Source organism: Brassica rapa, chromosome A06, assembly GCF_000309985.2.
Source record: "Brassica rapa cultivar Chiifu-401-42 chromosome A06, CAAS_Brap_v3.01, whole genome shotgun sequence".
Lineage (NCBI taxonomy): Eukaryota > Viridiplantae > Streptophyta > Magnoliopsida > Brassicales > Brassicaceae > Brassica > Brassica rapa.
Window position 1 is genome coordinate 7302211 of NC_024800.2, and position 26825 is coordinate 7329035.

At 35.8% G+C, this 26825-nt stretch overlaps 5 protein-coding genes across 7 annotated transcripts; 2 read left to right on the forward strand and 3 right to left on the reverse strand.

Annotated features, from left to right (window-relative positions):
- Positions 1-1116: 1116 nt before the first annotated feature.
- Positions 1117-3487, reverse strand: LOC103872581 (protein MOTHER of FT and TFL1). Its single transcript, XM_009151012.3, has 4 exons — positions 2997-3487; positions 2669-2730; positions 2516-2556; positions 1117-1646 (listed from the first exon to the last, which is right to left on the reverse strand). The coding sequence occupies exons 1-4, from the start codon at positions 3189-3191 to the stop codon at positions 1423-1425; spliced, it is 522 nt and encodes a 173-aa protein (XP_009149260.1). The 5' UTR covers positions 3192-3487; the 3' UTR covers positions 1117-1422.
- A 1643-nt stretch (positions 3488-5130) lies between these two features.
- On the reverse strand, positions 5131-8678 carry LOC103872582 (mitogen-activated protein kinase 8). The gene is made up of 11 exons (XM_009151013.3): positions 8194-8678; positions 7288-7696; positions 7072-7199; positions 6929-6988; positions 6639-6788; positions 6388-6543; positions 6158-6295; positions 5986-6059; positions 5781-5900; positions 5494-5692; positions 5131-5392 (listed from the first exon to the last, which is right to left on the reverse strand). The coding sequence occupies exons 1-11, from the start codon at positions 8434-8436 to the stop codon at positions 5324-5326; spliced, it is 1746 nt and encodes a 581-aa protein (XP_009149261.1). The 5' UTR covers positions 8437-8678; the 3' UTR covers positions 5131-5323.
- A 3811-nt stretch (positions 8679-12489) lies between these two features.
- LOC103872583 (probable serine/threonine-protein kinase SIS8) lies at positions 12490-19640 on the forward strand. Of its 2 annotated transcripts, XM_009151014.3 has the most exons (13): positions 12901-15247; positions 15441-15881; positions 16115-16218; positions 16507-17618; positions 17705-17745; positions 17833-17901; positions 18006-18106; positions 18251-18329; positions 18428-18526; positions 18610-18678; positions 18812-18861; positions 18951-19127; positions 19221-19640. In XM_009151014.3, the coding sequence occupies exons 1-13, from the start codon at positions 14744-14746 to the stop codon at positions 19354-19356; spliced, it is 2982 nt and encodes a 993-aa protein (XP_009149262.1). In that variant the 5' UTR covers positions 12901-14743; the 3' UTR covers positions 19357-19640. The 2 variants fall into 2 exon arrangements, 1 of the variants encoding a protein (XP_009149262.1); XR_004448190.1 differs by lacking the exons at positions 18610-18678; positions 18812-18861; positions 18951-19127; positions 19221-19640 and having other exon boundaries at positions 12490-15247; positions 18214-18329.
- A 533-nt stretch (positions 19641-20173) lies between these two features.
- Positions 20174-22457, forward strand: LOC103872586. Of its 2 annotated transcripts, none has more exons than XM_009151017.3 (10): positions 20174-20392; positions 20504-20573; positions 20691-20758; positions 20846-20907; positions 21110-21191; positions 21316-21549; positions 21630-21758; positions 21834-21895; positions 21992-22108; positions 22230-22457. In XM_009151017.3, coding segments are annotated over exons 1-10 (876 nt in total). In that variant the 5' UTR covers positions 20174-20341; the 3' UTR covers positions 22231-22457. The 2 variants fall into 2 exon arrangements, with proteins under 2 accessions (XP_009149265.1, XP_009149264.1); XM_009151016.3 differs by having other exon boundaries at positions 22224-22435.
- On the reverse strand, positions 22355-26282 carry LOC103872585 (golgin candidate 2). The gene is made up of 10 exons (XM_009151015.3): positions 25998-26282; positions 24632-25609; positions 24217-24327; positions 24054-24113; positions 23790-23847; positions 23542-23594; positions 23357-23449; positions 23063-23188; positions 22938-22985; positions 22355-22853 (listed from the first exon to the last, which is right to left on the reverse strand). Exons 1-10 carry the CDS (start codon positions 26049-26051, stop codon positions 22488-22490), a joined length of 1947 nt encoding a protein of 648 aa, XP_009149263.1. The 5' UTR covers positions 26052-26282; the 3' UTR covers positions 22355-22487.
- Between the last annotated feature and the right edge of the window lie 543 nt (positions 26283-26825).

Genomic DNA, 26825 nt, shown 5'->3' on the forward strand with positions numbered 1-26825 from the left:
ATATAGTACAAGAAACTGCCGCTTTTGTTTATGTCCTTGGGCTGAAAGTGAAAAAAGTATATAGTTCAAGAGTGCAGATGAAATTATGATCGGTCCATAAGCTGTTCTCAAGGAGCCAAACAAGATTAAGCTCTAAACAAACTGGTGTTGCAGCTTGAAAAGTTATATAAGAAACACTGATGAAATCAATATGGAAATAGTAGAGTACGGAATGCAAGAACTTTCCTTTGGGACCAATGGCTAAGCAATGGAATTTTCTTTTTCACCAAACTCTAAGAAACTTTCGGATGATCAAATAGGTTTCAATAATTTTCCCAAGCTTGATGATTCTATAATCAAATAAGACTCTGATAATAAGAACATAGATAAGGAAAGATCCGATCCCACATAAGACTATATAATTGAAATTCAAGTTCATGTGAACATTACTATAGAAAGAGTCCATGGAGCAAAACCTAAAGACTTCAAAGCGAAGCTGTAGAGGTTCAGAGAAAAAGGAAGGGCAATTGTTAATAATAGCATCTTTTGAAGTTTATGTCTCAAAAATAGCACTAGAAGGAGAAAATCACAAAAATGACATTCATTAAAGGGTAAAATATCCCTAATACTTTTGGTTTAAAATTAAATAAACAAACAAAAATAAATAAAAATAATTAAAATAAAAATAAAAAAAAAATAAAAAAAATTTTTTTTTTATAGTTTCAGATTATATGTTTTCAGATTCGGAATTTTTATAATTTTTATTCTGAAATTTTTTTTTTCAAAATTTTTTTTATTTTTTTTTTCAAATTTTCTTTTTATAATTTAAAAATACTTTTTGAAACTGTTTTTAAAATTTTTATTTTTTATTTTAGTATTTATTTTTTATAAAATTTTAAACCCTAATTCCAAAACCCCACCCCTTAACTCTAAACCCTAAGGTTTGGATTAATTAACTCAAGGGGTATAAGTGTATATTTACCTCTTTAATGAAACATATTTTTGTGACTTTGAGCTTTGAGTGCTACTTTGGAAACAAAAACTTGGTTTAGTGCTATCTTAGTTTTTTTCTCAAAAAGGAATGCTAAGATAAACAATTAAAAGCAGTGTATTTGATTTTCTTTCGTCGATTGTAAATTTATATATTTTGGTTTGAATTTATGTGTAATCTCTTCTCTGCCTCTTTGTTGATGTACAATAGTATACGATTCATATACAAAAAGATCACACCAACGAAAACCATATATTACACGCAAACAACTTCATGTAACACAAAAACACAAACATATTTGTATAATCATAGACATATATAGATATGTAGCGAGAACCGGAATAATATAAAATATGGTTTGACATATAAAAACCACATTTCTTTCCAGTCCGGTTTTTGGGTAAAAACCCTGAAAAGGCTCTCCTCGTTATTCTTTAGTCTGTTTATTGGAATTAACGTCTGCCTGAAGCTGGCTCTTTCTGGGCATTGAAGTAAACAGTTGCCACAGGTAAACCAAGATCGAGATGACCAGCGAACATTCGGGTGCTGAAATTGGCTCGTGACGGCGGCTGCTGCACCATCAAACCCACCGGTGAGATCTGCCGGAAAAGTACAAATATGTAACGGTGAATCCCCACCGGTGGTTTCGGTTCCATATATGGCAGTATCTCCTTTCCTGAAAGAAAATGAAAACATGCAAGTATACATATTTATTAAAACGTTTCACGTGATACTTAAAATGAAATAAATTAAGCAATAGTTGTTCCAGTACTGGAAAACATGTTTATACTTGGACGTTTTCTTACTCTAGTGTATTTTGTCGTGTTTAAGGTTCTCATATGATGACATACGTTAATGTACACGTACAGACATACATGAGATGTTTGTTTTAGAAGACACCACGTCTCTTTATTGTGAGAAAACTTGTAAAGAACGAAAATTAGATAGTGGATCTTCTATCCTAACTTGTAAACAGCCAAATATATTAATTGTATATTATGCAACCTATGCATCTGAGAGACTTGCATATTTCTTTTTGAACCAATCAATATCTTGCAATACGGGAATCCATTTCATCAAACCGAAAGCACCACGTCTCAAGGATAATGTGTTTAAATGAATAAAGAGATTAGTGTATCCTTTTCATCTAAACACATCAACATGGACATCATTAACCATTATTAAATGTTTCTTAATAACCTTCACACTAACTTCACTTTATTTCTAAGTAAGTTAATTAGCATATTCCTAAAGGGCAAATAACTTAGGCCAGCTCCATCGGTTATAACCTGTGAAAGGTTCTAAAAAAAATAAAATGTTATTATAGTAATTTAATTATGTATTAATTTTCCAAAACCAATTGAAACACTACTATAATGACATCTGTCCTTTTAAGTTTGATATTGATTCTTAAAATCCTGTAATCAGAACCTTTCAACGTTCTTTCACCAAAATTAATTTCTTTTTCCTTTTTCTTAAATGCTAAAAACTCATTAAAGAGCTTGCCGATGGAGCTGCTCTTAGTTCCGACTCTCTTTTTCATACCTTTTGATGGATTGGTGCCTCCGGGGATATCCACGACAATCCTGAAACATAAGAAATAAGTGTATTATGTTTATACGCTATGTTTGTTTCGTATATAGTTAAAATTAAAAGAAAAACTCGATGTTTATGCATGAGTGTGTCACGCGTACGTACCAATGGACCCATTCTCGCATGTTCGGCTCGCTCGGGCTAGGTGCGTCCGGGTCAGTCATCACCTGCATGCATCCATTATTTACATTTACAAAAGGCAAATAATTTTTCAACTCATGCATACAGAAAAATGTTAATTATATTGTGGTCCAATAATCAGCTAAACCGTGTCTAACTCGAAAAAATAAATCATGAACTGAAAACTCAGTGAAAATACCAGAGCATATATTAAAGAATGTATGCATGTTCCTGTGGGCTGGTATAATCAAAGATATGTTTGCAAGGGAGATTGCACATAAATGTATATAAGTGATAAGATGAATAAATATACGAGGGTGTAAAGCTCATCAGGGTTGCCGGAGATGTTGACTTTGGGAGGCTTGACTGCGGCGGAGGGTTTGATCTCGCAGCCGTTAGTGATGTGTTTGGGGCCAACGTAGACAGACATGTTGGCAGTGGGGATGTACATGTCCAACACATCTCCAATCACTCTTCCAACCACCAAAGGATCAACCGAAGCTGCCATCGATCCACGGAAAGAGAAAGAGAGAAGTAGAGATAGAGAAAGAGAGAATTAGAGATTCTTTTAGTTATAGAAGAAGAATCGTTGAGCGCATGTCCTAATTCGGATGGACATCACTGTAATGATTTATATATAGAGATAAATTTTCTTACAACAAAAAAAAGAATATTTAAAATCCATCGACAAATACAATGAATTTGAACAATGATGCATCATGCAGTCCATTTTATTTGATATTTTCGCGGTTAAACTATAATACACTTCGATTGTTTTTTTTTGTCTTTGCTTGTTTGCGTTTTATATGTGAAAAACATGTATTTATTTACATTTTTCATAAATATCTGTCGAGACATCCACCACCAAAACATTAATTATTTAGATCTAGAACTCATTATAGTTTTAGGTTTAAAGAATAAATGTTAGTTTCCATTGCGTTTCCGTATATTTTCGTTGGTAACTTGTTAGTATTCTTATAATATAGTACTAATTAATGATAAAAATATCTCAACAAAATATCATAATGCGTTATTTTGTCGTCAATGGTACATATGTTACAAGACAATCCACTCGTGTCTTGTAATTCATGGTCAGGTCCACATTCATCAACAGATTTACCAAACATCAAAAGTAATGCTATATTACCGTGGAACCAACTCTATGATCAAATACTATATCAATGTTGAAAATAAGATGCTAAGTAAGTACATATCTAATCTTTCATGTAATATTTCGGGGAATCTACAGTACAGTTCTGACTTGTGGTAAAGGAACCGAGCCTCGTGGTCTGGTAGTAAAGAATCTTTGGCTGAGGTGTCCGCCACCACGAGTTCGAGCTTCGGCCACAGCGGATTTAACATGGCTTCTGTTTGATTTCTAAGACCTTTTTCGCTAATTCCGATTAGACGCGGTGGGATAGTCGGACTAAGTGAGAGGTCCGGATATTTGGATTATCAAAAAAAAAAAAAAAAAAAAAGGAAAAGGTTTAAAGAAGCTTTCGTCGGATCAGTGTAATGTAACCTATAGGCCATGCATAGGCCATTTCACACTTCGTTTCATCCACATATGACACGTGCATTATCTTGGTCTCAGCTGTTACCCACGATTCCTTTTGTTCGACCTGCCACGTGACACCAATTTTGCCGTCAGTTACGAGGATCCACCCTTACACGTGTGGGCGATCCTTGTGGTACTAGTTGGTAAACTAATTAACTTCCACTGGTGGTAACTCGTAGTGTCTTACAGAATAAGTAAGGTCCATTACAAGAAAAAAATTCACGTGCATGTCATACAACCAACTGCCAGTAATCTAATAGTAAGGCTCTAAAGGATATAAGGATAAAATGTACTCCGTGAACCGTGATCCTTTTCTCTTGGTTTGATTTCTATAAGTTTTTTTTTCATTTTGTATAGCCAGTTGAAGTGGTGTCAGTGGTCCAATGATCATATAATTGTTCTCAGTAAATATTTCACATCATCTAACAAATATGTTAAAAAAAGTCAACTATATTTCTCTAACACATATGCATCATGTGTTGCTAACGAGGGACTCAAGTTTCGGCATCTCCTCAGTTGAGTCTATTGGAGTTTTCAATTTGGATGTGTAACATTTTCATTCTAAATATTATTCTATCAACCATCTACTGTTTTGAGGAACCAATACATTTTTGGTTCTGATGAATAATTTTTCAATTTGGATGTGTCACGTTTTCATTCTAAATGTTATTCTATCAACCATCTACTGTTTTAAGGAAACAACACATTTTTGGCTCTGTTAAATATTACAACATAAAACCAAAACAAATGGGAACCGAGAGATTATAACTTTTAGATCTTCATAGGAAATATTAGACTCTATTGTCTAATATTTGTCCTCTCGGGATAAACTCAAACGATACACAATGTTCTAATATATATTATACTAAAGCAAATTGAATCGGTAGAAAGAACTTGAAAATCAGTTTATATATCAAAAAAAAAAAAGATTTAGCAAAAGGAAAAAATACATGGAGATGGATGTTCTTATTTAAAGTTCTCATTCACACCCCCAAACTATTATATACAACAATTCAAACCCAACCACGAAGATAGCTGTGGTAGAAGGGAAAAGAAAATGGAGAAAACAATTTTTTTAAGAATCATTGAAGAGAAGAAACTCTATCAGTAAGCTCTGTAACTGTTTCATCATCTGCCTCAGCTACGGTGTCCTGCGAACAGAGAGAACAGTGCAACAGTAAGTAAACTCCATCTTCATGTTCCTTTCAAGATACTCTTTTTGCTTCTTCTTTCTCTCTTTATATTAACTAACCTCTTTGTCAGTTTTAGATTGGACACCGATGCATTTAGAACCGCTGATGCTGGAACTTTTCATGAGGTTACGAGCACTGTAACCTCCTCCATTGTCTGCTTCCTCAGATTCCAAGGTTGAAGCCACAGCAGCTGCTGCTCTTCTCTCAACATCACTGATTTCTTCTGCAGTTTCACCATTCTGAGCCGGAACTCTCTCTCTACAACACACAATCACATAGAAGCACAATGCTTTCAGAGAAAGAGGACAAGAAAGAGCAAGAGAGAAATTATGTGAAAGACATTTACCTTGGCAAAGAAGCATGATGTCTGTGAAGTGCAGTACTTCTTCCTCCACCTGCTGCTGCTCCTGGTTTACCTTGATTCTCTTCAAGATAAGCAAATTGCCTCTTAAACCGATCAACCCCACTGAACAACAAAAAGATTTATTCATTTCGCAACTTTTCTTTTGTTTTGATGATTTATAGTTGTTGAGATGTTAACGAGAGCTAACCTAGGGTACATGAAGCTAAGCTGATCACCACCGCGCTTGTATTCCTCCAACATCTGAGGATGATACTCCAATATCTAATGTTTTTTTCCCAAATATGAGATATCGTTAAAACCAATGAAGAGCAGAGAAAAACAAAATGTGTAGAAGAAGAAAGGTTTTTTTTTTGTGTTACCTCTCGGTAGATTAATTCTCTGACATCATCTTTTGTTAACTTCTTTCTCTCAAAATCAAACTCAAGCTTTGAGATTGGCTGTGTTGATGGTTCGCGCTCTGAGTTTGACAGACCACTGAAGTATGGATCAGATAGTGCCTGTAAATAAGCAAATCAGAACAATGAAACATGAGAGTTTCATTCTTGTGTAAGAAAATGGGAATGAAAAACAAAAGTTGCGTCTCTCTTACATCTTCAGCAGATGCACGATCTTTGGGATCAAAGGCAAGCAGGCGTTCAAGAAGGCGGAGAGCCAAAGGGTCAGCTTTAGGGAACTTCTGAGAGAAAGGGACTGGCTGTTTTTTCCTCATGCTGCTAAGGTACCTCCTCGCCTTTTCATTTCTAATCTGTTAAATTTCAAGATCCCAAAAAATCTCATTACAGAAAATGAACTCACTCTCAAATATGAACATGTTTTTTGCAAACTAGTTGAGTGACTAACCCTTGATATGGACTCAGGAGGTGGAGTGCCAAGAAAGTCAGTCATAAGATCCAATTGGTGCACCACGTTTTTCCCCGGAAACAAAGGCTTACCCAAAAGCATTTCCGCAAAAATGCAACCAACACTCCAGATATCAATGGCAGGAGTATACTGCAATGTGAAAATGAAGTTCACTTAGCATGAAATGTTACATAGAACCACACAACAATATTCTACAAGACTGAAATCTGTAAGTCTTTATTTTCTAGTGATATAGAACAGAAGTTGGGTTCAGTGAGAAAGAATCTTACTTTGGAGAAAAACGATCCACAAAGTTCAGGGGCACGATACCACCGAGTAGCTACATAATCCTACAAAAAATACATAAGAGATTAAGAGGAGTGAGTTCACAGAAAATCTAATGACCAGTTTAGTTGCTTGAAAGATGACTCACAGTCCAGAATATAGCAGTTGGAGCGTCGTTGAAAGAAACACGAGCGAGTCCAAAATCACAAATCTTCAATTTGCAATCAGCATTAGCTAGAATGTTCTTTGGTTTCAAATCCCTATGAAACACATTGGCTGCAAACATAACACTTAATCATTTCAACAAAACTAAAAGGAGACCATAAGGGTTGAAAGAGACAATGTATACATCAAGGAAACTAACCTGCGTGAACATATTTAAGACCACGGAGAAGCTGGTATAAGAAGAACTGATGATGCTCAGCAGTCAAATCATCGTTGGCCTTAATCACTTGGTGGAGATCAGACTCCATCAACTCGAACACAACGTAAATATCCCGGAACTCACGGCGAGAAGGAGGTAGCATGATGTGTTTGATCTCCACAACATCTGGATGACGAAGCAACCGCAACAGCTTTATCTCTCTGAGAATCCTAGTCGCATCAGATACGTGCTCAAAGACATCGTTGATCTTCTTGATGGCAACTCTTTCACCAGTGTGTGTGTCTAGAGCAGAAGCCACAACACCATAGCTTCCTTTACCGACGACTTCTTGAACCTGGTACCTGTTTGCTTCTCCATACTCCGTGAAGAACTCAGTTTCCTGCGCACCCTGAAGAATACAATACATATGATTCCAGAGTTTGATTCAATGAACAATAGGAACAATCAAATTGAACACAAAAAAAAAATGACATTGTAATCTTTTGTTCATAACACAGAACATGAAGAGAACAAAACACCAAATCTCAAAACAAGAGACCAAACTGCATCAACTGTAATAAAATCAATGTCTACAATACCAACAAAACAATCAATCATCACCAAACAAAAATAGAAACAACGATGAGAAGGAGAAGAATGATGAACATAGATTGGAACATTGTAATCTTTTTGTGGAGCAAAGGCAACAACACAGAACATTAATACAACAAAACAACAAGTCACTCAAATCTCAGTCAACAAGGGCAGACAAAAGAAAATAACTTTCAGACCAAACTGCATCAAATTCAATCAAATCATGTCTAAATTCCCAACAAAACAGTCAATCAATTCATCACCAAACATAGATAGAAAGAAGGATGCCAAGGATAAGAAGAAGAAAGGAACCTTCTTTTGAGGATCCATGGGTAAGTGATTACGTTTAGGAACCTTAAGAAGCTTTAACCCAGTAAAATCGAAATCTTCAGTAACAACAAGCTCATTCAAATCTCCAGCGTCACCTGATTGATCTCGATTAGAAAAAGTAGCAGAGGAGAGAAGAATGGGTTCGTTTTGAATATTGGAAGAAGAAGAAGGACGCTGAAAAAGCCAACGACGAACACCGTCGACGAGATTCCCACCACCACCCATCAACCAAACCACTACTTTAGATTAGAAAAACAGATTAAAAATGATTGGTAATTTACGATATTGGGTTTCCTAATTTCAGCTCAGCCAAACAATTCTCAGCATCTTTCTCGCCGCGTCCTTCGGAGAGTTGGAGACCATGTTCTTTCTTCTCTCTTTGTCTCTTCCTATTTTCTTTCAATTATTATTTTTTTTTTTGGCATGATCAGATATTTTTCTTTCACCCTAATTGATTAGAGAGAGATGAGAGGGAATAACTAAATCTATACTATTAAAGCAGGATCCTATTGTCATAATTACCTTAGGGGCATGTTTCCTTCACTAACATTGCATGTTTCATTAAGGGCAATTAAGTAATATTAATAACAAATCTATATTGGGTCATTATTTTTGGATCCAGCCCAAATCAAATCTCTCTTGGGCCATTTGGGCTTATTAAAAAATCAGATTCAATTCTCACTTTTTTTTTCTTTTGGGCCATTGAGTCCAAGTTCAAATAATTTTTTTTCAACTATTCTTAATTATTATTTTTTTCTTTTCTTAATATAATTTAAGCATTCATAAAAATAATTGCTTTTTTTTATTGAAAAGTATAAATCTTTATTAAAAGTATATAATTTTTTAATTAAAATATTAACCCCATAATAAAATTAATTTATCAGAGTTATACCAACTTAATTCATTAAAAAAATAAAGTTTAATTTTTTTAACATAAATAGTCATTTAAAATGAAATACGATAAATAAAATAAATTTTTTAAGTCTTTTATAAAATAAAACACAAATATATGAAAATGTGACATTTACTAAATATTTGTCAATTGAAAAAAAAAACAAAAATAAACCCGCGCTTTCAAAGCGCGGGTCAAAATCTAGTGTGTATATTTAAAACGTAAGAATCTTTCAACGACCCGGTTTGAAATTACCGGTTTTGTACTAACCGGATTCAGGTTACCGTAGTGACGTGGCCGTGTGCCGTGTGGTGTGGGCATGCATTTGTAGTGGTTCATACAAGAAGTGTGTACTTAATACTTATGATTCTTCTTTTGAAATCAAAGAAAATATTTTTTAAGGGATTGGATTTAATCCAGAATTTAAAGTGATATATACTAAAATAAAAAAATCTTCTGTTACTCAAACATAAATTTTCTATCTTTTTCAAATCCAGTGGTATTGAATTGATTTATAATTTTAAATGTATTTGAAATTTCATGTCATTAATTAAAAGTATATTAGTGGATTTATAAAGATTTGTGATGATTCTATGGTGTTATGGTACAACTATTGTAACTAAAAAATGGTTTTAGATAGAATTCTATAGTTTATTAACTAAAAAATCACAACTTCTATAATTTATCTAAAAATCCACTAAAAATCAAACAAGAGAAAAAGACTAGGATAGCACCAAACTAAGTTTATGTTCCCAAAGTAGCACTCAAGGTTCAAAGTCATAAAAATAGGTTTCATTAAAGAGGTAAATATACACTTATACCCCTTGGGTTAATTAATCCAAACCTTAGGGTTTAGAGTTAAGGGGTGGGTTTTGGAATTAGGGTTTAAAATTTTATAAAAAATAAATACTAAAATAAAAAATAAAAATTTTAAAAACAGTTTCAAAAAGTATTTTTAAATTATAAAAAGAAAATTTGAAAAAAAAAAATTAAAAAAAAAAATTTCGAAAAAAAAATTATAAAAATTTCGAATCTGAAAACATATAATCTGAAACTATAAAAAAAAATCTTTTTTTCATTTTTTTATTTTTATTTTATTTATTTTTATTTATTTTAGTTTGTTTATTTAATTTTAAACCAAGAGTATTAGGGATATTTTACCCTTTAATGAATGTCATTTTTGTGACTTTCTCCTTCTAGTGCTATTTTTGAGACATAAACTTCAAAAGGTGCTATTATTGACAATTGTCCATCAAACAACTCTAAATAATATATTGAATACACTTTCCTTGACCAAAATTAAAATATAAATAAGCTTTGTTTGCCCATCCAAAATAGGTAATCTACTGATTAAAACCACTGGACAAGGTTCTACATTTCTACTACTACTACTACTAAATGCAACACAACAAACTGAACCGGCAACAAATTAGAATGCTCTAGTTTTGAAACTCTCGGAAAAGTGACAAGAAACCGTTTTGTTTATTACAAGGAGATCAAAGCATCGTCGTTAGGGCCGGCATTGCTAGCTTGTTCCATGACCGTGTGGATGATATCGTCATCTTCCATCATGAGCTGAGCAGGAGTCTGTCTTGGCCTGAGGAAGCTACCGTTAAAGATGAACCTAAGAGTCCTGTAGTCTAAGTTTCTCCTTTGGCAGTAAGCAAGCATTAGTTTCTTCAGATGTACATGAGTACCCATTTTGTAGACATCTATCCCTTCGTCCTCTAGGTTTGTGACCTTAAGAATGACCTTCTCTTGTGGAGCTCGACACCTCTTTGATGTAAAAGAAGTCGATGAGGATCTCATCATTATATGTTAAGAAGAAAGCTTTCAGAGATTTTTTTTTTAGGTTAGGTCTTGCAATGTAGATAATTAGAGACAGAATGTGTGAAACTGGTGAACGTTAAGAATTCTTGAGCTTAAAAGGACTATCCTCGCCTACTAAAGACTACATACTATTGGTCCATCCATCTATCTTTTTCTTTCTTTTGTACTTTTTGAGTGTCCTTTTTCACCCTTGGTCTTTGGTTAATCTTGACTAAAAATTGCTTTGAATCGTCCTCACTTTTGAATCTGGTACGGACTCACAAAAGACACACAACACTGCAATTGTAACAGCTTCCCTACGTACTACCCCTTACAAACAGGGACATGTATTTCAAATGATAAGAAAGATAAAAACAAAAGTTTTTGAGAGAAAGAGAGAAGAAACTGGGTATGTTTACCTGTTCAGAGCTCGAGACTTTTAAATGCTTCTGGTATTGGGTTTTTGATCATTTATACTCACGCATAGACTAGACTCCCCATTAGTGTCCCCAAACCAAAACCAACCATATCAATCTTTATTATTAAAGTAGAATTACTTTTAAGAAGTGTTTGAAAACATAGATAGCAGTAGAAAAAGTATAATATTGTTTGGAAGCATGTATAGTATATTAAGAAAAAAAAAGTTGAACTTATGTTATTAAGAAAAATTGAAAGTCTATTATATTATGAGAAATTATATATTCGGGCCAGTTTTAAAATATAAGAAAATGACACAATCTAGTTACCTAAAAATATCTTATGGCTAAAATAATCATAAAACAAAATTTAAACTTTATATACATATTTCAAATCAAAATATTAATTAGAAGTACCTTTATGACGTGATTAGAAACATAGATAGCAGTAAAAAAATATAATATTGTTTGGAAATATGGATATCAGTATATTAAAAAAAACAATTATGGACTTATGTTATTAAAAAAAATTGAAAGTCTATTTTATTATGAGAAACTATATATTCGGACCAATTTTTAAATATACGAAAATAACACAATCTAATTACCTAAAAACATCTTTTGTCTAAAATAATCATAAAACAAAATTTAAACTTTTTATACAGATTTCAAATCAAAATATTAATTTAAAATTGATTTATATCACAAATTGATTCAAAAATATACACATATTCAAAAGTTAATTTTTACTAAAATATTTTCTAATAACCATTATAAATAAATATATATAAGGAAAATACAATACAAAGCCTAATTTCAAACACTAACTTAAATTTATGTTTTTATATTTCACATTAAGCTTTAAAAATATAATATATATGATTATTTATACAATGATACATATAAAATGTTATTAGTTATATGGTTGCTTATATGATAGTACATATAAAATATGATTAATTATACGATGACACATATATGATATATAATAGTGACATGAAAAATAAATAGCAATATATTTTTGAAAAAATAATATATGAAATATATTACATTATATTTATAATAAAAATAAAATAACATTTAATGCAAAATAATAATATAACTCTGTCTACATACAACAAATATATATTTATATAAAAAATAAAGGAAACACCCGTGCAGGTGCAGGAATCAAAATGTAGTATTCCCTTAATATGTAAGGTGCATATATACAGTATAGTCTCGAATATATTACATGTCAATGAAACTTGATATTGTCATGTCTTTTCTCAGCTTATTCCCTCGTAATTTTTAGATTTGACCATTAATCCGTGTACTTGGTATTTTAGTTTGACTCATGCAATCCGCTTTTAGCATCCAGCAAAGATCTCAATTCTCTACTCAAGACTGTCCTCATTATTTCTAATACTTCTTATATGATAACTAACTTTACAAGCAATTTGCATTTCTTCAAGTTTCAAAGGAAACCATTGGAAAGCAATAAACGAATATAGTATTTATGAGAGACACGAGATATCTAGAATGAGATTACGTGCAAAGAATGAAGAATGGCTACTACTTCCTCCTATTTTGTTTTGATATATATATGAGCAACTTTATTTTATTTATTTTACCAAAAAAACTTTATTTTATTTATGTTTAGTTGGGTTTCGTCCTTGATGGAAGTTAATTTTTTTTTTAATTGTCAACGCTTTTAAAAACATTATTTTCGTGAGAGGAAGAAAACTGCTTGGTGGGATAGGTGGTCCCTGGCGGCGATGACGCCTAATTTGCCAATTGGAAGGCCAGAGACCTTCTTTCCAATTTATTTTCTCTGTGGATAACAATGACGTGGCATTAATTTGGCATAAGCCAGTATGGCATTAATTTGGAACAATCATTTTATTGGTGAAGAAAACCTGTTGTCTTTTTTTTTTTCAAATCGATCAATGATAATTGTAATTACTCATGACGATATGTCATGGGAGCTTTTTTTTCTTTCTTTAGGCTTCGAATAATAACGCGGTTTAAGCGGTGCGGAACAAGCGGTTTAACTGCGATGCGGTTTTAACAGTTATAAAAACGTATAGATATATGGCATATGTAGAGATTTTTGTTAGTGTTAACTGCGGTGCAGGACGGAACGGTTCGTAACATTCAAAACTTTTAGAAAGTATGTCATGGGAGTATTAATTAAGGCATCAAAGTGTTGATCTAAGATTTTTTATAACCTAAAGACAATTTTTATTTAAATGAACTATTTTAATAAATCCGGATACGCGAAAAAGGAATAATGAATATGGAATGCACGATCATAAATAATGTTGTTATTTTCATTCTTTTAATTAAAAAGATTGCATAATCTTTATTATTTCATTAAAATGAATAGATAAGTTTTTATATTGCTTAATTAGCTTTTACTGGTTGTACAAAACAGAAACTAGTTTATAACAGAATTGAGTCTCTGGATTTATTCTGTTTTCAACAAGAAAGAGAAATGTTAGTTTTGTTTTGCTAGACTGGAGAACTTATAAAATAAGACTAAGGGATTTCCCTAAAAGTAAAACAAAATAGTTTTCTTGTAAAACAAAATAGTTTTCTTTTTACAAAACTAATGAGAAAAGAGAACAATATATGTTATAATTCCACTTGTTATTCCAATAAATTATGTATTTTTGTTACAATGTAAATTTTTTGTTTTAATAAATTCTGGTGTTGAATAAAATTGAGAAAATGTGAAGTGAAGAACAAAATTCCGCTTTTATTCTAATAAATTATGTATTTTGTTACAATGTTAATTTTTTGTTTTAATAAATTATGGTGTTGAATAAAAATGCGAAAATGTGGAGTGGAAAAAATGCTTTTATTTTTGCATGACACAACGATTGCAAAAAAAAAAAAAGAAGCAAAAAAGAAATTAAAGTCTCCAGCTCAAGAATCCACTTCTCTAGTAAGCTATCTACTCCTCTCTGTTTTACGTTAGTTTTTAGTTGATTTTTGTCGGACTTTAAGAGAAAGAGAAAGTGGCCTATCGACTATCGTGGACTTTCTCTCTATAGAGAGAGAGAGAGAGAAGCAAAGAGGATTCGTTCGTTTACTTGCTCAAAGCTCGAAACTTTCATCTCTTCCTCCTTATTGGGGCTTTGATCAGCTTTTTTTAAATCCGGAGAAAAGGAACTATCTTTAGTCTCTGCTCGTAATCAAAATCCGATCTTTCTTGAGGCGTTTGAGAGAGAGAGAGTCTTGCTTCGATTTGGATCCCGATTAAGGTTTCCTTCTGCTTGCAGTTAGACTCCGTTGATCTGGACGGAGCTCCGGATCTCCGGGTCGTGTTAGCGAGGAATTAGGGTTTTGAGCCATCCTTCTTCATTTCTCTGTTGATTCGAGGGGATGGAGAAGTTCACAGGCCCATGCTCGATGCTCTAGCATTCCGAGTATGAAGATGAACATGAAGAAGTTTCTAAAAAAGCTGCGGATCACTCCGAATCAACGCGAAGACGGGGAAGGCTCGGTCTCAAACAGGAGCAACAAGTCGAGTGATGCAGAGCCATCTCCTTCTCAAGATAGCCATCATAACCCTGAGTTCAAACCCTTTGCGGGGTTTTCGAATTGGTTAAGCTCTGTTGCTCAGAGGAAAAGCTCTAGCACAACAACTTCTTCCAATGCTAATAATAGTAGTAGCACAGGGGATGAGGCGAGCTTGGAGCGTGGTGGTGGTGGTGCTCCCGTTGTGTCTGAATCCGTGATGAAAGATTTGGGTTCTGGTACTTCCAAGGATCCTGTGGTTGAGGAAGAGTATCAGATACAGTTGGCTTTAGAGCTAAGTGCTAGGGAGGATCCTGAAGCTGCTCAGATTGAGGCTATTAAACAGTTCAGTTTAGGTTCCTGTCCTCCTGCTCCTGAGAATTCTCCTGCTGAGCTCATGGCGTATAGATACTGGGTAAGGCTTTTGACTCATTGCCATAATTAGAAATGTTTCAAAGTTTTCATTTTTTTTTTCTGCTAGAGAGTGATAGATACAAGAAAAGCTAAGTTGATTGTCCACTATAGAATTCCAGTAATGTGTGTTATTATACAAGAATCCACCTCAAGACATTATATATGATCTGGAATTTGGATGCTTTTTTTTGCAGCATTATAACTGTCTTGGCTATGATGACAAGATCGTGGATGGTTTCTATGACCTGCGTGGAGTGATAAATGAATCTTCCTTAGAAAAGTTACCTCCCTTAGTTGATCTTCAGGGGACACTTGTGTCAGATGGTGTTACTTGGGAAGCTGTTCTAGTGGACCGAAGCAAGGATTCTAATCTGTTAAGACTTGAACAGAAGGCTCTTGATATTGCAGCGAAATCAAAGTCAGTGTCTTCTTCAGGCTTTATGAACAGTGAATTGGTGAGGAAGCTGGCGGTTTTAGTTGGAGATTACATGGGTGGACCTGTTGTAGACCCAGATAGCACATTAAGAGCTTGGTGGAGTCTGAGCTACAGTCTGAAAGCAACCCTCTGTAGCATGGTTTTGCCCCTGGGTTCTCTAACTATTGGATTGGCTCGTCATCGCGCCTTGTTGTTCAAAGTATGTACCCTGCTCTCTCTTATTTTTGTTTTGTGTTAAAATTAGCATAAGAGAGGAATTCATTTTCAATCTTGTGACCGTTGAATCTTCTTACTAGTTTGGTGCATGTTCCGTTGAAATTTTGTGTCAAAGTCCCTAGTCTGTATGACTTTACGAATATTACAGACAAAGCTTATTGCACCTCTAAAACGCGTGCGGTGTTTTTGTTTCTTCTTTCTTATGAGACTTTGTAGGTTTTGTGTGATAGTGTTGGTGTTCCTTGTCGAATAGTCAAAGGACAGCAATATACCGGTTCAGATGATGTGGCAATGAACTCCATTAAGACTGATGATGGCAGGTGACGTTCATATTCAAATAAAATTCGCTATCTATATTTCTCAATTTCTGTAACACTTGTAGAGGAGAATGTGTGTATACGTAAAAGTGAACATTGGTGCATATGGATTTGGGTTTGTGTTGTATAGCTAACTCGCATCTTTCAAAGTTCAAATCTAATAGAGGCTAGATAAAAAATTTCTTGGACTATAAAATGAAAGCATGATTGAGTGTGTTTTTGGCTTGTATTGTGATTATTTCTGCTGGAGTTGCAATGTACTTCCCTAACTAATGGAAATGTGAACTTCAGGGAGTACATTGTTGATCTCATGGGAGATCCAGGCACCCTCATCCCCGCTGATGCAGCTGGACTACAAATGGACTATGACGATTCTGTCTACTCTGCTAGTCCCAGAGACGTTGATTCATCTCATGTAGCTTCTTCCAGCAGTTGGGTTGAGACCTCATTTGAAGAGCCCGCAGAATCTTGGTCAGCAGAACATCCCTCTAGGACCAAGGGTTCCTGGGAGGAAAAGCAATCTGAAGGTGGAGGTGATCTCATGATCCGTCCAAATACTTTTAAAGAAGTTGTGGGAAGCCAAAAGGCTCCAGTTCAACATCTTTCCAGCAAACCTACTCATTCTTTCGCGCATGCCAGATCGCCTTCTTGGACTGAAGGTGTTAGCTCTCCTGCTGGACGAAGGATGAAAGTAAAAGATGTTTCACAATATATGATCGATGCTGCCAAAGAGAATCCTCAACTAGCTCAGAAGCTTCATGATGTATTACTTGAAAGTGGAGTCGTTGCTCCTCGGAATTTGTTTTCTGAAGTTTATTCAGAGTCAATGGAGGCAACAGTTGAAAGCAGATCTGTTGCTGAATCCAACGATGAGAAAGGGGAAGATTTTGGAACCATTCAACAAGGAAGAGTCCAGAGCAATCTTGGTCCTGTGAGGTTTTTGCCTCCACTCCCAAGGCCGCAATCTAAAGCAAATACTCATGATCAACGGGAACACTCGGGACCTCTCGGTCATTTGTCTGATTCTTCACATTCTGAAACATCTACCGACTATCCCAGAAATGTTCCTGTTGCCGTAGCTGCAGCTGCTGTTGTTGCATCTTCCATGGTTGTTGCTGCCGCAAAGTCGGCAAACTCGGATTCCTCCACCTTAGAACTTTCTGTTGCAGCAGCTGCTGCAGTTGTGGCGACAGCTGCCGCAGTGGGAAGGCAGCTTGAACTAGATTCGCAAAGCAACGAGGATGGTGGTTCTGGTGGGCCTTACGGGCCAAGTTCAGGAGGAGAAAGAATATCCGACAGATCTACAGGCAATGAAAGTTCAAAATCTGATGCTGCAATTGATGATGTGGCTGAATGCGAGATTCTGTGGGAGGAAATTACTGTGGCTGAGCGTATCGGACTGGGTACTGTCTTATGCTCTCTACTATATGTATTAGTGTAACTAGTTCTACAACAAATAAGCATTTTAGTTTTATCATTCTTTATGCAGGATCATACGGAGAAGTGTATAGGGGAGATTGGCATGGAACTGTGAGTAGCTCTTAATTGGCAGACAGCCACACAGAAGTCTTAAATTTACTTTTTGTTTCAATAACGATGAAACTCTTGATTTGGTAGGCAGTGGCCGTCAAGAAGTTCATTGACCAAGATATTACCGGAGAGGCACTGGAGGAATTCAGAAGTGAGGTACAAGCTTTTCCTTCTCTGGAACCCTCTCGTACCTTTTCAAGTTTCTATGCTTTATTGCTAAGTGAAAGATTTTGTAACATTTCATTTGAATTTGATGCAAGGTCCGGATGATGAGAAGGCTCAGACACCCTAACATTGTTCTCTTCATGGGAGCTGTAACCCGTCCCCCAAACCTCTCAATTGTTACAGAATTTCTTCCTAGGTATTATTTTGATCCTTTCATAATGATAACTGCCCCTCTCCCATCCATTAATGAGCAGAGCTCAGACTCTTTTCTGTGTGTACTTTCCTTGGATATTTACTTTACAGCTTTTCACAAATTTGAAGGAAAAAATTGCTTGTGCAGAGGTAGCTTGTATAGGTTAATCCACAGGCCTAATAACCAATTAGATGAGCGAAAGCGTCTGAGGATGGCTCTTGATGCTGTATTATTACTCTTTTCACTTCCACTCCTTTTACCTCCAGTGTCTATTAGTATCTTCTTGATTGTTTCTTACAAGAAACTTCTTCCAACCTCCTGCAGGCTCGTGGAATGAATTATTTACACAGCTGTAATCCAGTAATTGTCCATCGTGATCTAAAATCTCCAAACCTTCTAGTTGACAAAAACTGGGTTGTCAAGGTCAGCTCTCCCAACTTTGTTTTCTCTCCGACCAAAATTATGTTACTATTCGTATATCTGTAATGGCTTTACATATTTCTCAGGTGTGCGATTTCGGATTGTCTAGGATGAAACTAAGCACATACCTCTCTTCAAAGTCAACAGCAGGCACGGTAAGCTGCTAGAAGAAATTCACTAGTTCATCAAACCGGAGAACAAATTTTCTTTTATCAGGAACAGCATGATGTCTTACTTGCCAGTACTTTGATTCTTAGCTAGGTTTAATAAAGTGTTTGCTCATTTCAGGCTGAATGGATGGCTCCAGAAGTACTTAGAAACGAACCTGCGGATGAAAAGTACGGTTTTTCTAAAGCACCTGCTTTCTATCTTTTTATACACGTGATGTTCCCCTTTTAAAGAACCAGATCTATCATGTGAAAAACAGGTGTGATGTGTACAGCTATGGAGTCATTCTATGGGAACTCTTTACGTTACAGCAACCATGGGGGAAGATGAACCCAATGCAGGTTGTTGGAGCGGTTGGGTTTCAACATCGACGACTAGAAATCCCTGAATCTGTGGATCCTAGGATTGCAGATATCATCAGTAAATGTTGGCAGACGTAAGTAGTGTTATTGTAGAATCTTTATCATTTTTGTTTTCTTGATGAATTTAGCTCTGGTCTGTAATGGTTATAATCTTTTTTTTTTGTTAGGGATCCAAGGTTAAGACCAAGTTTTGCAGAGATTATGACCTCTCTAAAGCAGCTACAGAAACCTATAATGAGTCCAAACGTTCAAAGAGCAGCAACTCCCAGTACTTCTTCAATGATCACTGAGCAGGAGCAGTAATAGAGTTGAAGAAGATGACTAAAGTGGGATCACTATGTGCATGGTTTGTTGTGGTGTGCCTGGTTCATGTGTAATTCCCCAATGTTTTTTTGCGTAACAAACTGTAAAAAGGAAGAAGGCAAAAAAGGAAAAAAAAAAGAAAAGAAAATTATTTTGGTAATGGTGGAAACATTGAGAATTGAACTTGAAAGCATGACTCTCATGTACAAAATTCAAAAGAATTCATCATTTACCTTGTTGGGAACAAAAGACTCATTTATTTCAGTGATATTTGACTGGTATTACTACTTATTACAATGATAAGACCTTTAAACTGTTGGTGGACTGGACACAATTGGAAACAAAGACAAGAAAGAAACCATTGGCAATTGCGGTGGGTTCAAAACCATATAGGAAAGGATTGTGACCTGATCCCGCTGGGAGTATGTAGTTGAGATTGAGGGAGTCTCAACTGCTCCTGCTTTAGTTTTGATCTCTTGTTAAATGCTCCAGTCTGTTGTTGTGAATAGTGTTGTAATTGACAAAAAAATATACTTGTGTGGAGCTGTTTTATGATTATATATCAAGTTATAATTTAGATTTATAAATTTAGATTATTTATTTCTAATATTTGAACAAAAAAGGAAGATTATTTCTAATATGTTGATAAAAATAAACATATGAATATGGTTTTAAATGATGGAATAAGTCGTTGACAATAAATAAAAAACAATCATGGAATAAGTATTTCCTTGGTTAGTGATTCAGCAAATAATAAACATGAGACGTGTTTCTATGGTGATGTATGTATGTATGTATGTATAATACTAATGTATGGTTCGCAACCACATGAAATTCAGCACCACTCACATTTATAAAAAAAGACGGCTAATTTAAAACCACGAGTCACTTTTTTTTTCCATTAAAGAGGAAAGGAACAGACTTTTTCTCCGGCGAATAGGAAAAAAAAAAAAGAGAGAAGAAGAGTTTGGTTTGGTTAGGAAGAATGGTAAAGGTAATCGATTCCCATTACCTGACCATCACCGCCATTGTCACCGTAAGTCTTCTTGTGCTCTTTTACTTCTCGTCGTTAATCACCAGTTATCGAGAGTCTTCACTCTCCTAATTTCGTTGGGTGCTTTCTTATTTTTCTGGTGGGTGGGGGCAGGTGGTGTATCAATTAATATTCTTCGTGATCACAGCTCTTTTCAAATTCGATCAAGTTACCGACTTTGCCGGTACCTTCTTCATCTTCTCAATTTTGGAACTTTCGATTGTGATAACGAATGTGGAGAGTTTTCATTTCGTTGACTTTTGTTAAAACATGATTTTGACTCAAAATAATGTTTGGTCAGGAAGTACAAACTTCGTGATACTTGCTGTCTTGACTCTGGTTCTCAAAGGCACTTGGCATTTTCGTCAGGTTCGTAAAAAAATCTCCTTTTCTGCATTGAGTTATTCTTCGTGATTCTGTAAAAATTGACTGACTCGGTTCTTTTTATCTTCTCAGGTAGTCTTGACTTCACTAGTAGTCGTATGGGGACTTCGTCTTGGCATGTTCCTCCTTATGCGGTTTGTAGTTCTTTCTACCCTTTACTTGATGATAACCACTTCTTACTTCATCATTTATGCTCTGTGCCACTATTCATTAACTAGTTAGTTAGTTTTCTTTTACCAAATTATAAACTTGAATGCTCTGATATCAAATATGCATCTACCAATATTGTGTGAGAGAGAGAGACAGAAACATTTAAGTATATTTGTGTGTGAATAGGATCCTGAAATGGGGTGAAGATCGACGCTTTGATGAAATGCGTGAAAACATGGGGAAACTAGTAGTCTTTTGGACTCTTCAGGTTACCTACTACCTCTGGTTTCTCTTCCCATCTTTAAAATTTAGATAAGAAACTAGTCCAGCTAAGCTCTATGCTTGTGATCTTAAATCGTGTGGGTTTTCTTCTTTTGTTTTACCTTTGCCAGGCCGTGTGGGTTTGGACAGTTAGTTTACCTGTTACTCTTGTTAATGCTAGCAACGGTGGAAGATTGTTTCAGCCCGCAGATGTTATTGGTTGGGCTATGTTTGTTGCAGGGTTCTTGGTGGAAGCTATAGCTGATCAACAAAAGCTTCTATTTAAGAATCGTCAAGAAAACAAAGGAAGATGGTGCGATGTTGGACTGTGGAAGTATTCACGCCATCCAAACTACTTTGGAGAGGTTAGTATTGTTTATAGAAGACTTTGATCACATTTCACATATCGGTTATAATATTAATGGAGGGTGATTATGAATTTCAGATGTTGCTCTGGTGGGGCATATATGTGGCTTCATTGCCTGTTCTTAAAGGTGCAGAGTTCCTTGTCATAGTTGGACCAATCTTTCTCACTTTGCTGCTTTTCTTCGTTAGCGGCATACCATTACTCGAGGTTCTCTCTCTTTCCACTTTGACACTTTCTGAATCACGCAGCAGAAGTCAATGTTCTTATTTTGTATGAATGCAGGAATCGGCAGACAAAAAGTATGGTAACTTGGGAGCTTATAGACACTATAAGAAGACAACCAGGTATCATACAAGCTCTTTTAACATCGTTATTGGCACTTGATATGTGTAGTATGAGACTTAAGATTCAAGTGTTTCCTCTTTCAATTGGTTTTACAGTCCCCTGATTCTGTTACCGAGAGGAGTGTACGGGTACTTACCAAAGTGGTGCAAAACAGTCTTTCTCTTTGAGTTTCCATTGTACAGCAAGAATCTCCCTCAAGAAACTACAGTCTGGTGAGTCTCGCGAGCATTGATTGAATTCATTCTGTTTTCGGTTTGCATATCTTTGTAACTCTACAAGGCTTGGCGTGTGAACTAATGAGCTTTCTGCAATTTTCTTATGCGCAAGGGATAGAGGAAACTCAAAAAAGAAACATTGACTGAGAGATGAAGAGATGATTACAGTCTTTGGCCACATGTCCTGTGTTCTCTCATGATCAAACTCTCTTTTTGTATAGATTCTCATTCCGTCTTAAAATATTCGTGAAACGTGATTGATACATTGATTGAGAATACAATTAAGATTCAAATCAACCTTATAAACTGTTGAAAAGAGAAAAATTACATATGATTTAAAAAGTAATTTTCTTTGATAGTTTCTAAAGGAAAAAAGCTAATGAAGGGAACTATTATTGAAATTCTCTAAGGAAATAACTGCACCTGATCTGAGTTCACTCGAGGAAGAATCACTGGAATGAGATAATAAAATGTATAGTACCCAGAGATGAAGGCAAACCAGATAGACCAAAGCCCAGATTTTTGCAGTGGGGTTTCTACGCAAGAAGACAGTTCCAGAGACGAATATAGCGTTTAGCTGCATCACTAACCATCCCAAATGTCTCTTGCCTGATCTGATTTTATCTTGAAAAGCTGGTTTGAACTTTGATCCTGACAGTTTCCATTCTCCTGCTTCAAGATCTTGGGACGAAGCTTCGGTTGCAGACATACCTTTGTTTTCTTCTATAAGCCTTGATACAGCCTAGCAAATAATTAAAATTGGGTTGTGTGTGAAGAACACATATCTTTTCTTTTAGGAGCAGATTGGTGGGATTCATCTATATACCTCGATTCTAAATGATATAGTTGCTTTCTCCGAGGATAGCGCTTCGACCTGGCAAATTTAGCAAGAGAGTTGGAAGTTTTAGATTAGTTTTGTCTGAATTCTCTTTATTTATAGTGGGCATATACCTGGGATTGTTTTTGAATAAGATGGTCTGTTAGCTGATCAAGCCTTCTTTTCAGTTCAATTTCCACTTCAGTTGGTTCTTCGAGTTCTTTCCTCATTGTATTGATGTCTGCTTCCAGTTTATTTGCCTGGAGTTTCACAATTTCAAAAAGAACAGTGAGAGATTTTCCCAAAAGCTCTATCATATATAGTGAGTTCCCAACCTTTCATAGAAAATTATACAGCTGCATATACCAAATGAGAATAATAATTCCATATGAAACCTGAAGAGTAAGTCAGTTAGACAATTGTGGTACCTTATCTTGTAACCACCCGATTTTATCAGTGAGTAACGAAATCTCTGCTTCAAGCATTTGGTGTTCGAACATATCTCCTCTAGATGCATCCAACTACATATACGCAGACCATTATTCTCATACCCAATTAGAACAAAGATTTCCACGCCAAAATTCTAAAAAGAGGAAGAGAAGAATCAAGGCACCTTGTTTACGAGATTTCCTCTTCCTTGGATATTAGAAGTTTTTCGCTTCAGTCCTACATGATAAACACTTCTTTAGAATTAAAAGACTATAATAGATCAGTTATTATCCCCAAATGACAATGAGAAGTATAACAGGGTCATTTGGGGTAGAAGAAGCTTTCTTTTTTCTGACATCAAGAAGCTTTCTAGAAGAGGGAAGGCTTTAATATATATAAGTAACTATACTCTCCGAAAGAAAAAATATATACCTTCAAGGGCAGACTCTTTAAGCTCAACTTGTTCTCGGAGTACTGCTACCTGATCTATCTGGTCACATCAGAAAAGAAAGAGATTAGTAAGCAAATGCAGATATAAAACTTAGTGAGAAAAAGCTTGGTTGAAGCTTTCTTTGCATCGGACACTCTACATCTTTAAGTTCCAACAGCAACCATGAACCATTTTTACCTTTGTAAATTCCAGCTAATTAAAGCAAACCAAGAAACAAGATAAAAAGATACAAGTAATCTCTATACCTGAGCTTCAAGCTTCTTCTGCCCAGCAGCAAGCGATCTTGTAAGTTCAGCGTTTGCCGCCTAAAACAATCCATTTTCAATGTCAGCATCTTGCTCCACTTATAAGGTAACAACACTAAAATCAATTTGACCGTCGGCAAACAATATACACATTCTGTAATACCTCTAATCCTGCTAAGCGTGAGAAAACTTCCATTCTAGTGTTGTTGTGCTTCTGTTTTTCAAGGTCGGCAGCTTCCAGTGTTTCCATCATGTTTGTTTGCAATTCCGCAGCCTAGAGAAATAGGACAAAAACAGCATATATAGTTAGTTCACCGAGCTCGAATAATACAAACATCAAACATATTATAGATCTTCACAGCTATCATAAGCACAGTGATTTTTGCAGTTCCGGCCTAATGGTACAACTACTTTTTTTGCTAATGTTCAACAATAATGAGTATGCCATATCTTAATCTGAATCAAGTAACACCCATGCTTGCATATTGTCAGCTAAAACACGAAACAAAGTCCAAGAGCAAACTTAAGTATCAACTACCTCATAAATTGCAAGGAAAAAGCTTGATAACTTTTTTTACCTCTTGTGCCTGTTGTTTAGCTCGCTCCTCAACTATTTTCTCCAAACTCTGTTTCTCACCCTCGAGCCTCGCTACCATATTCTCTCGCTCTTTGATGACCGCCACAGCTTTTGCTGCAACTTTTTCAGCGAAAACTTTCTCTCTTCTCCTCCTCCGCTCCTCCCTCTGACGCTCCCTCTCAGAGTCCGTGCTTGAATCAGACTCATAATCTGATTCAGATTCATCGCTGGACAAGGAAGAATCCTTCCTCTTTAAACCATCAGAAACATTTCTCCGCAAAACTTCTCCCCTCACTTGTTTTCCTGCACTTGGTAATGGTTCCCTAGGAAGAGTCTCCTTGGCAGATTTTGCGGAGTCATCCGGGGAAGGTGGCTCAGCATTGACACCCTTCTCACTCTCCTTGTGAGTTGACTTCACAAATATATCCTTAGAAGGGCTAGACACTTCCTTGTCGCTTGGTTCCTTATTCATCTGTTTTTGTGACTTCCCTCTGGAATCAACCACATTACCACTAGTCTTCTCACTCCTCTTAGCATCAGATACCGTAGGACTTTTCCCCCCATTCCCTTGCCTTTTTACATCCTTCTTCAATCCCCGAATCACAGCTGCTCCACGGGGAGTACGAGGCTTAGGAGTGCTGGTCCCCTGATTCGGAGGAGCACTCAGAAGTTCAGTCCAGTCAGCATCAGTGAGTGTAGGTTTCTCTTGTGTCAAACTTTTCGAAGGCGAACTTGTTGTTCTTTCTCGAGATTGATCTGGTTTGCGTAGATTTTTACTACTACTTAAGTAGCTAGGTTTTAGCTCAGTTGAGTTTCTCTGAGATCCACCACCACCAGAGTCACTACCATCATATGTTTTCTTCCTCAACTGATCTTTCAAAGAAACTGGACTTGAAGATTTCGAAGAGGTCTCAAACACCTCTTCATGTGTCTCAGACTTCTCATCTTTTCGAAGAGACTCTGCTGCCTGCTGATCGATCTGAATGTAAAAAAAAAAAAAACAATTTTACTCAATCCCCAGTTAGTACATTCCTAATCAATAAAGATCCATGAAGAATCTTAAGTAACTTGGAGCATATAAACTGATAAGGAGATCCCTCGGCTAAAGAACAAGTGAATTCATTAGCTTTTTGAGCTAGACATTTCAATTTCCCAGATGGTGTAACAAACAACATTGAAAATTTGATTTTTAAGATTTGGTCGAGCTTGGATCACGTCCATTTGAGATGAAGATCTTTAACCAACGAAACAATAGAGTGTAAAACCGTTCAAAACATGGAGATCGAAATTCAATTGGGACCTAACGTCTTCCAAATCGGATGATTCCATCGAAATGTTTCTTCCGTTTACTATACATACAATCGTACCTGTTGAAGAATGGTTTCGGCGGCTTTGAGCTTCGACGAGATCCAATTCGCCATTTTTCTTCACTGTCCTTTTGAAAAATTGAGATTTTAAAGAGCAAATGCTTAGTCACCCAAAGTGATCCTGAATTAGTCACATCCCATCGGAGAAGAAGAAAAGATTTGGAGGGTGTAATTAGCTAACCCAGAAAGAAACTCCACACCAACCAAACCGAATCCGGTTCATGATTAATTTGTCTGTTGGTTCGATATTTTCTTTATCGTTGTGTGCTCTCGTTTGTGGTATTTAATTCAACGTTTGGGTTTTTGTTTTGATTTGTAAACGAGTGAATAAATTAAACAAAGATAGCTACTTGGGCCAAACGCAGGCTTTATAAGAATTCTTTTTTTTTTGAACGACGAAATTTTTAATTAGAAGAAGCGGAAACAGAGTTCAGGTCTGTGGGCTAAATTACGAAACAGAAGATAATTGAGATTGGGCCTTAAGGGCCTGTTTAGCTAGGGTGTCTGCGACTCTGTTCTGTGAACGAGGGATGAGACGGAAGACGATTCTAGCAAAGCGAGACGAGAAGAGGTGGATGTCTTGGAGAACACCGTAGAGCTCTGTGATCTGGCTTTTGGTGATGATAGCTGGGATGAGCGTTGAACAATCGGAGAGGATGGTGATCGTTGTGAATCCTGCTTCTAACGCCTTCTCGATTCCTCTTCGGAGAGCTAGTGATTCAGCTAAAAGAGGGGAACTAACCGACGCGATCATCTGTGCTCCTGTGATTGGTGATTCTGTCGATCACCTGAAAAGAAGCAAGCAAGCCCTGCTCGCTTCGTGGAGGC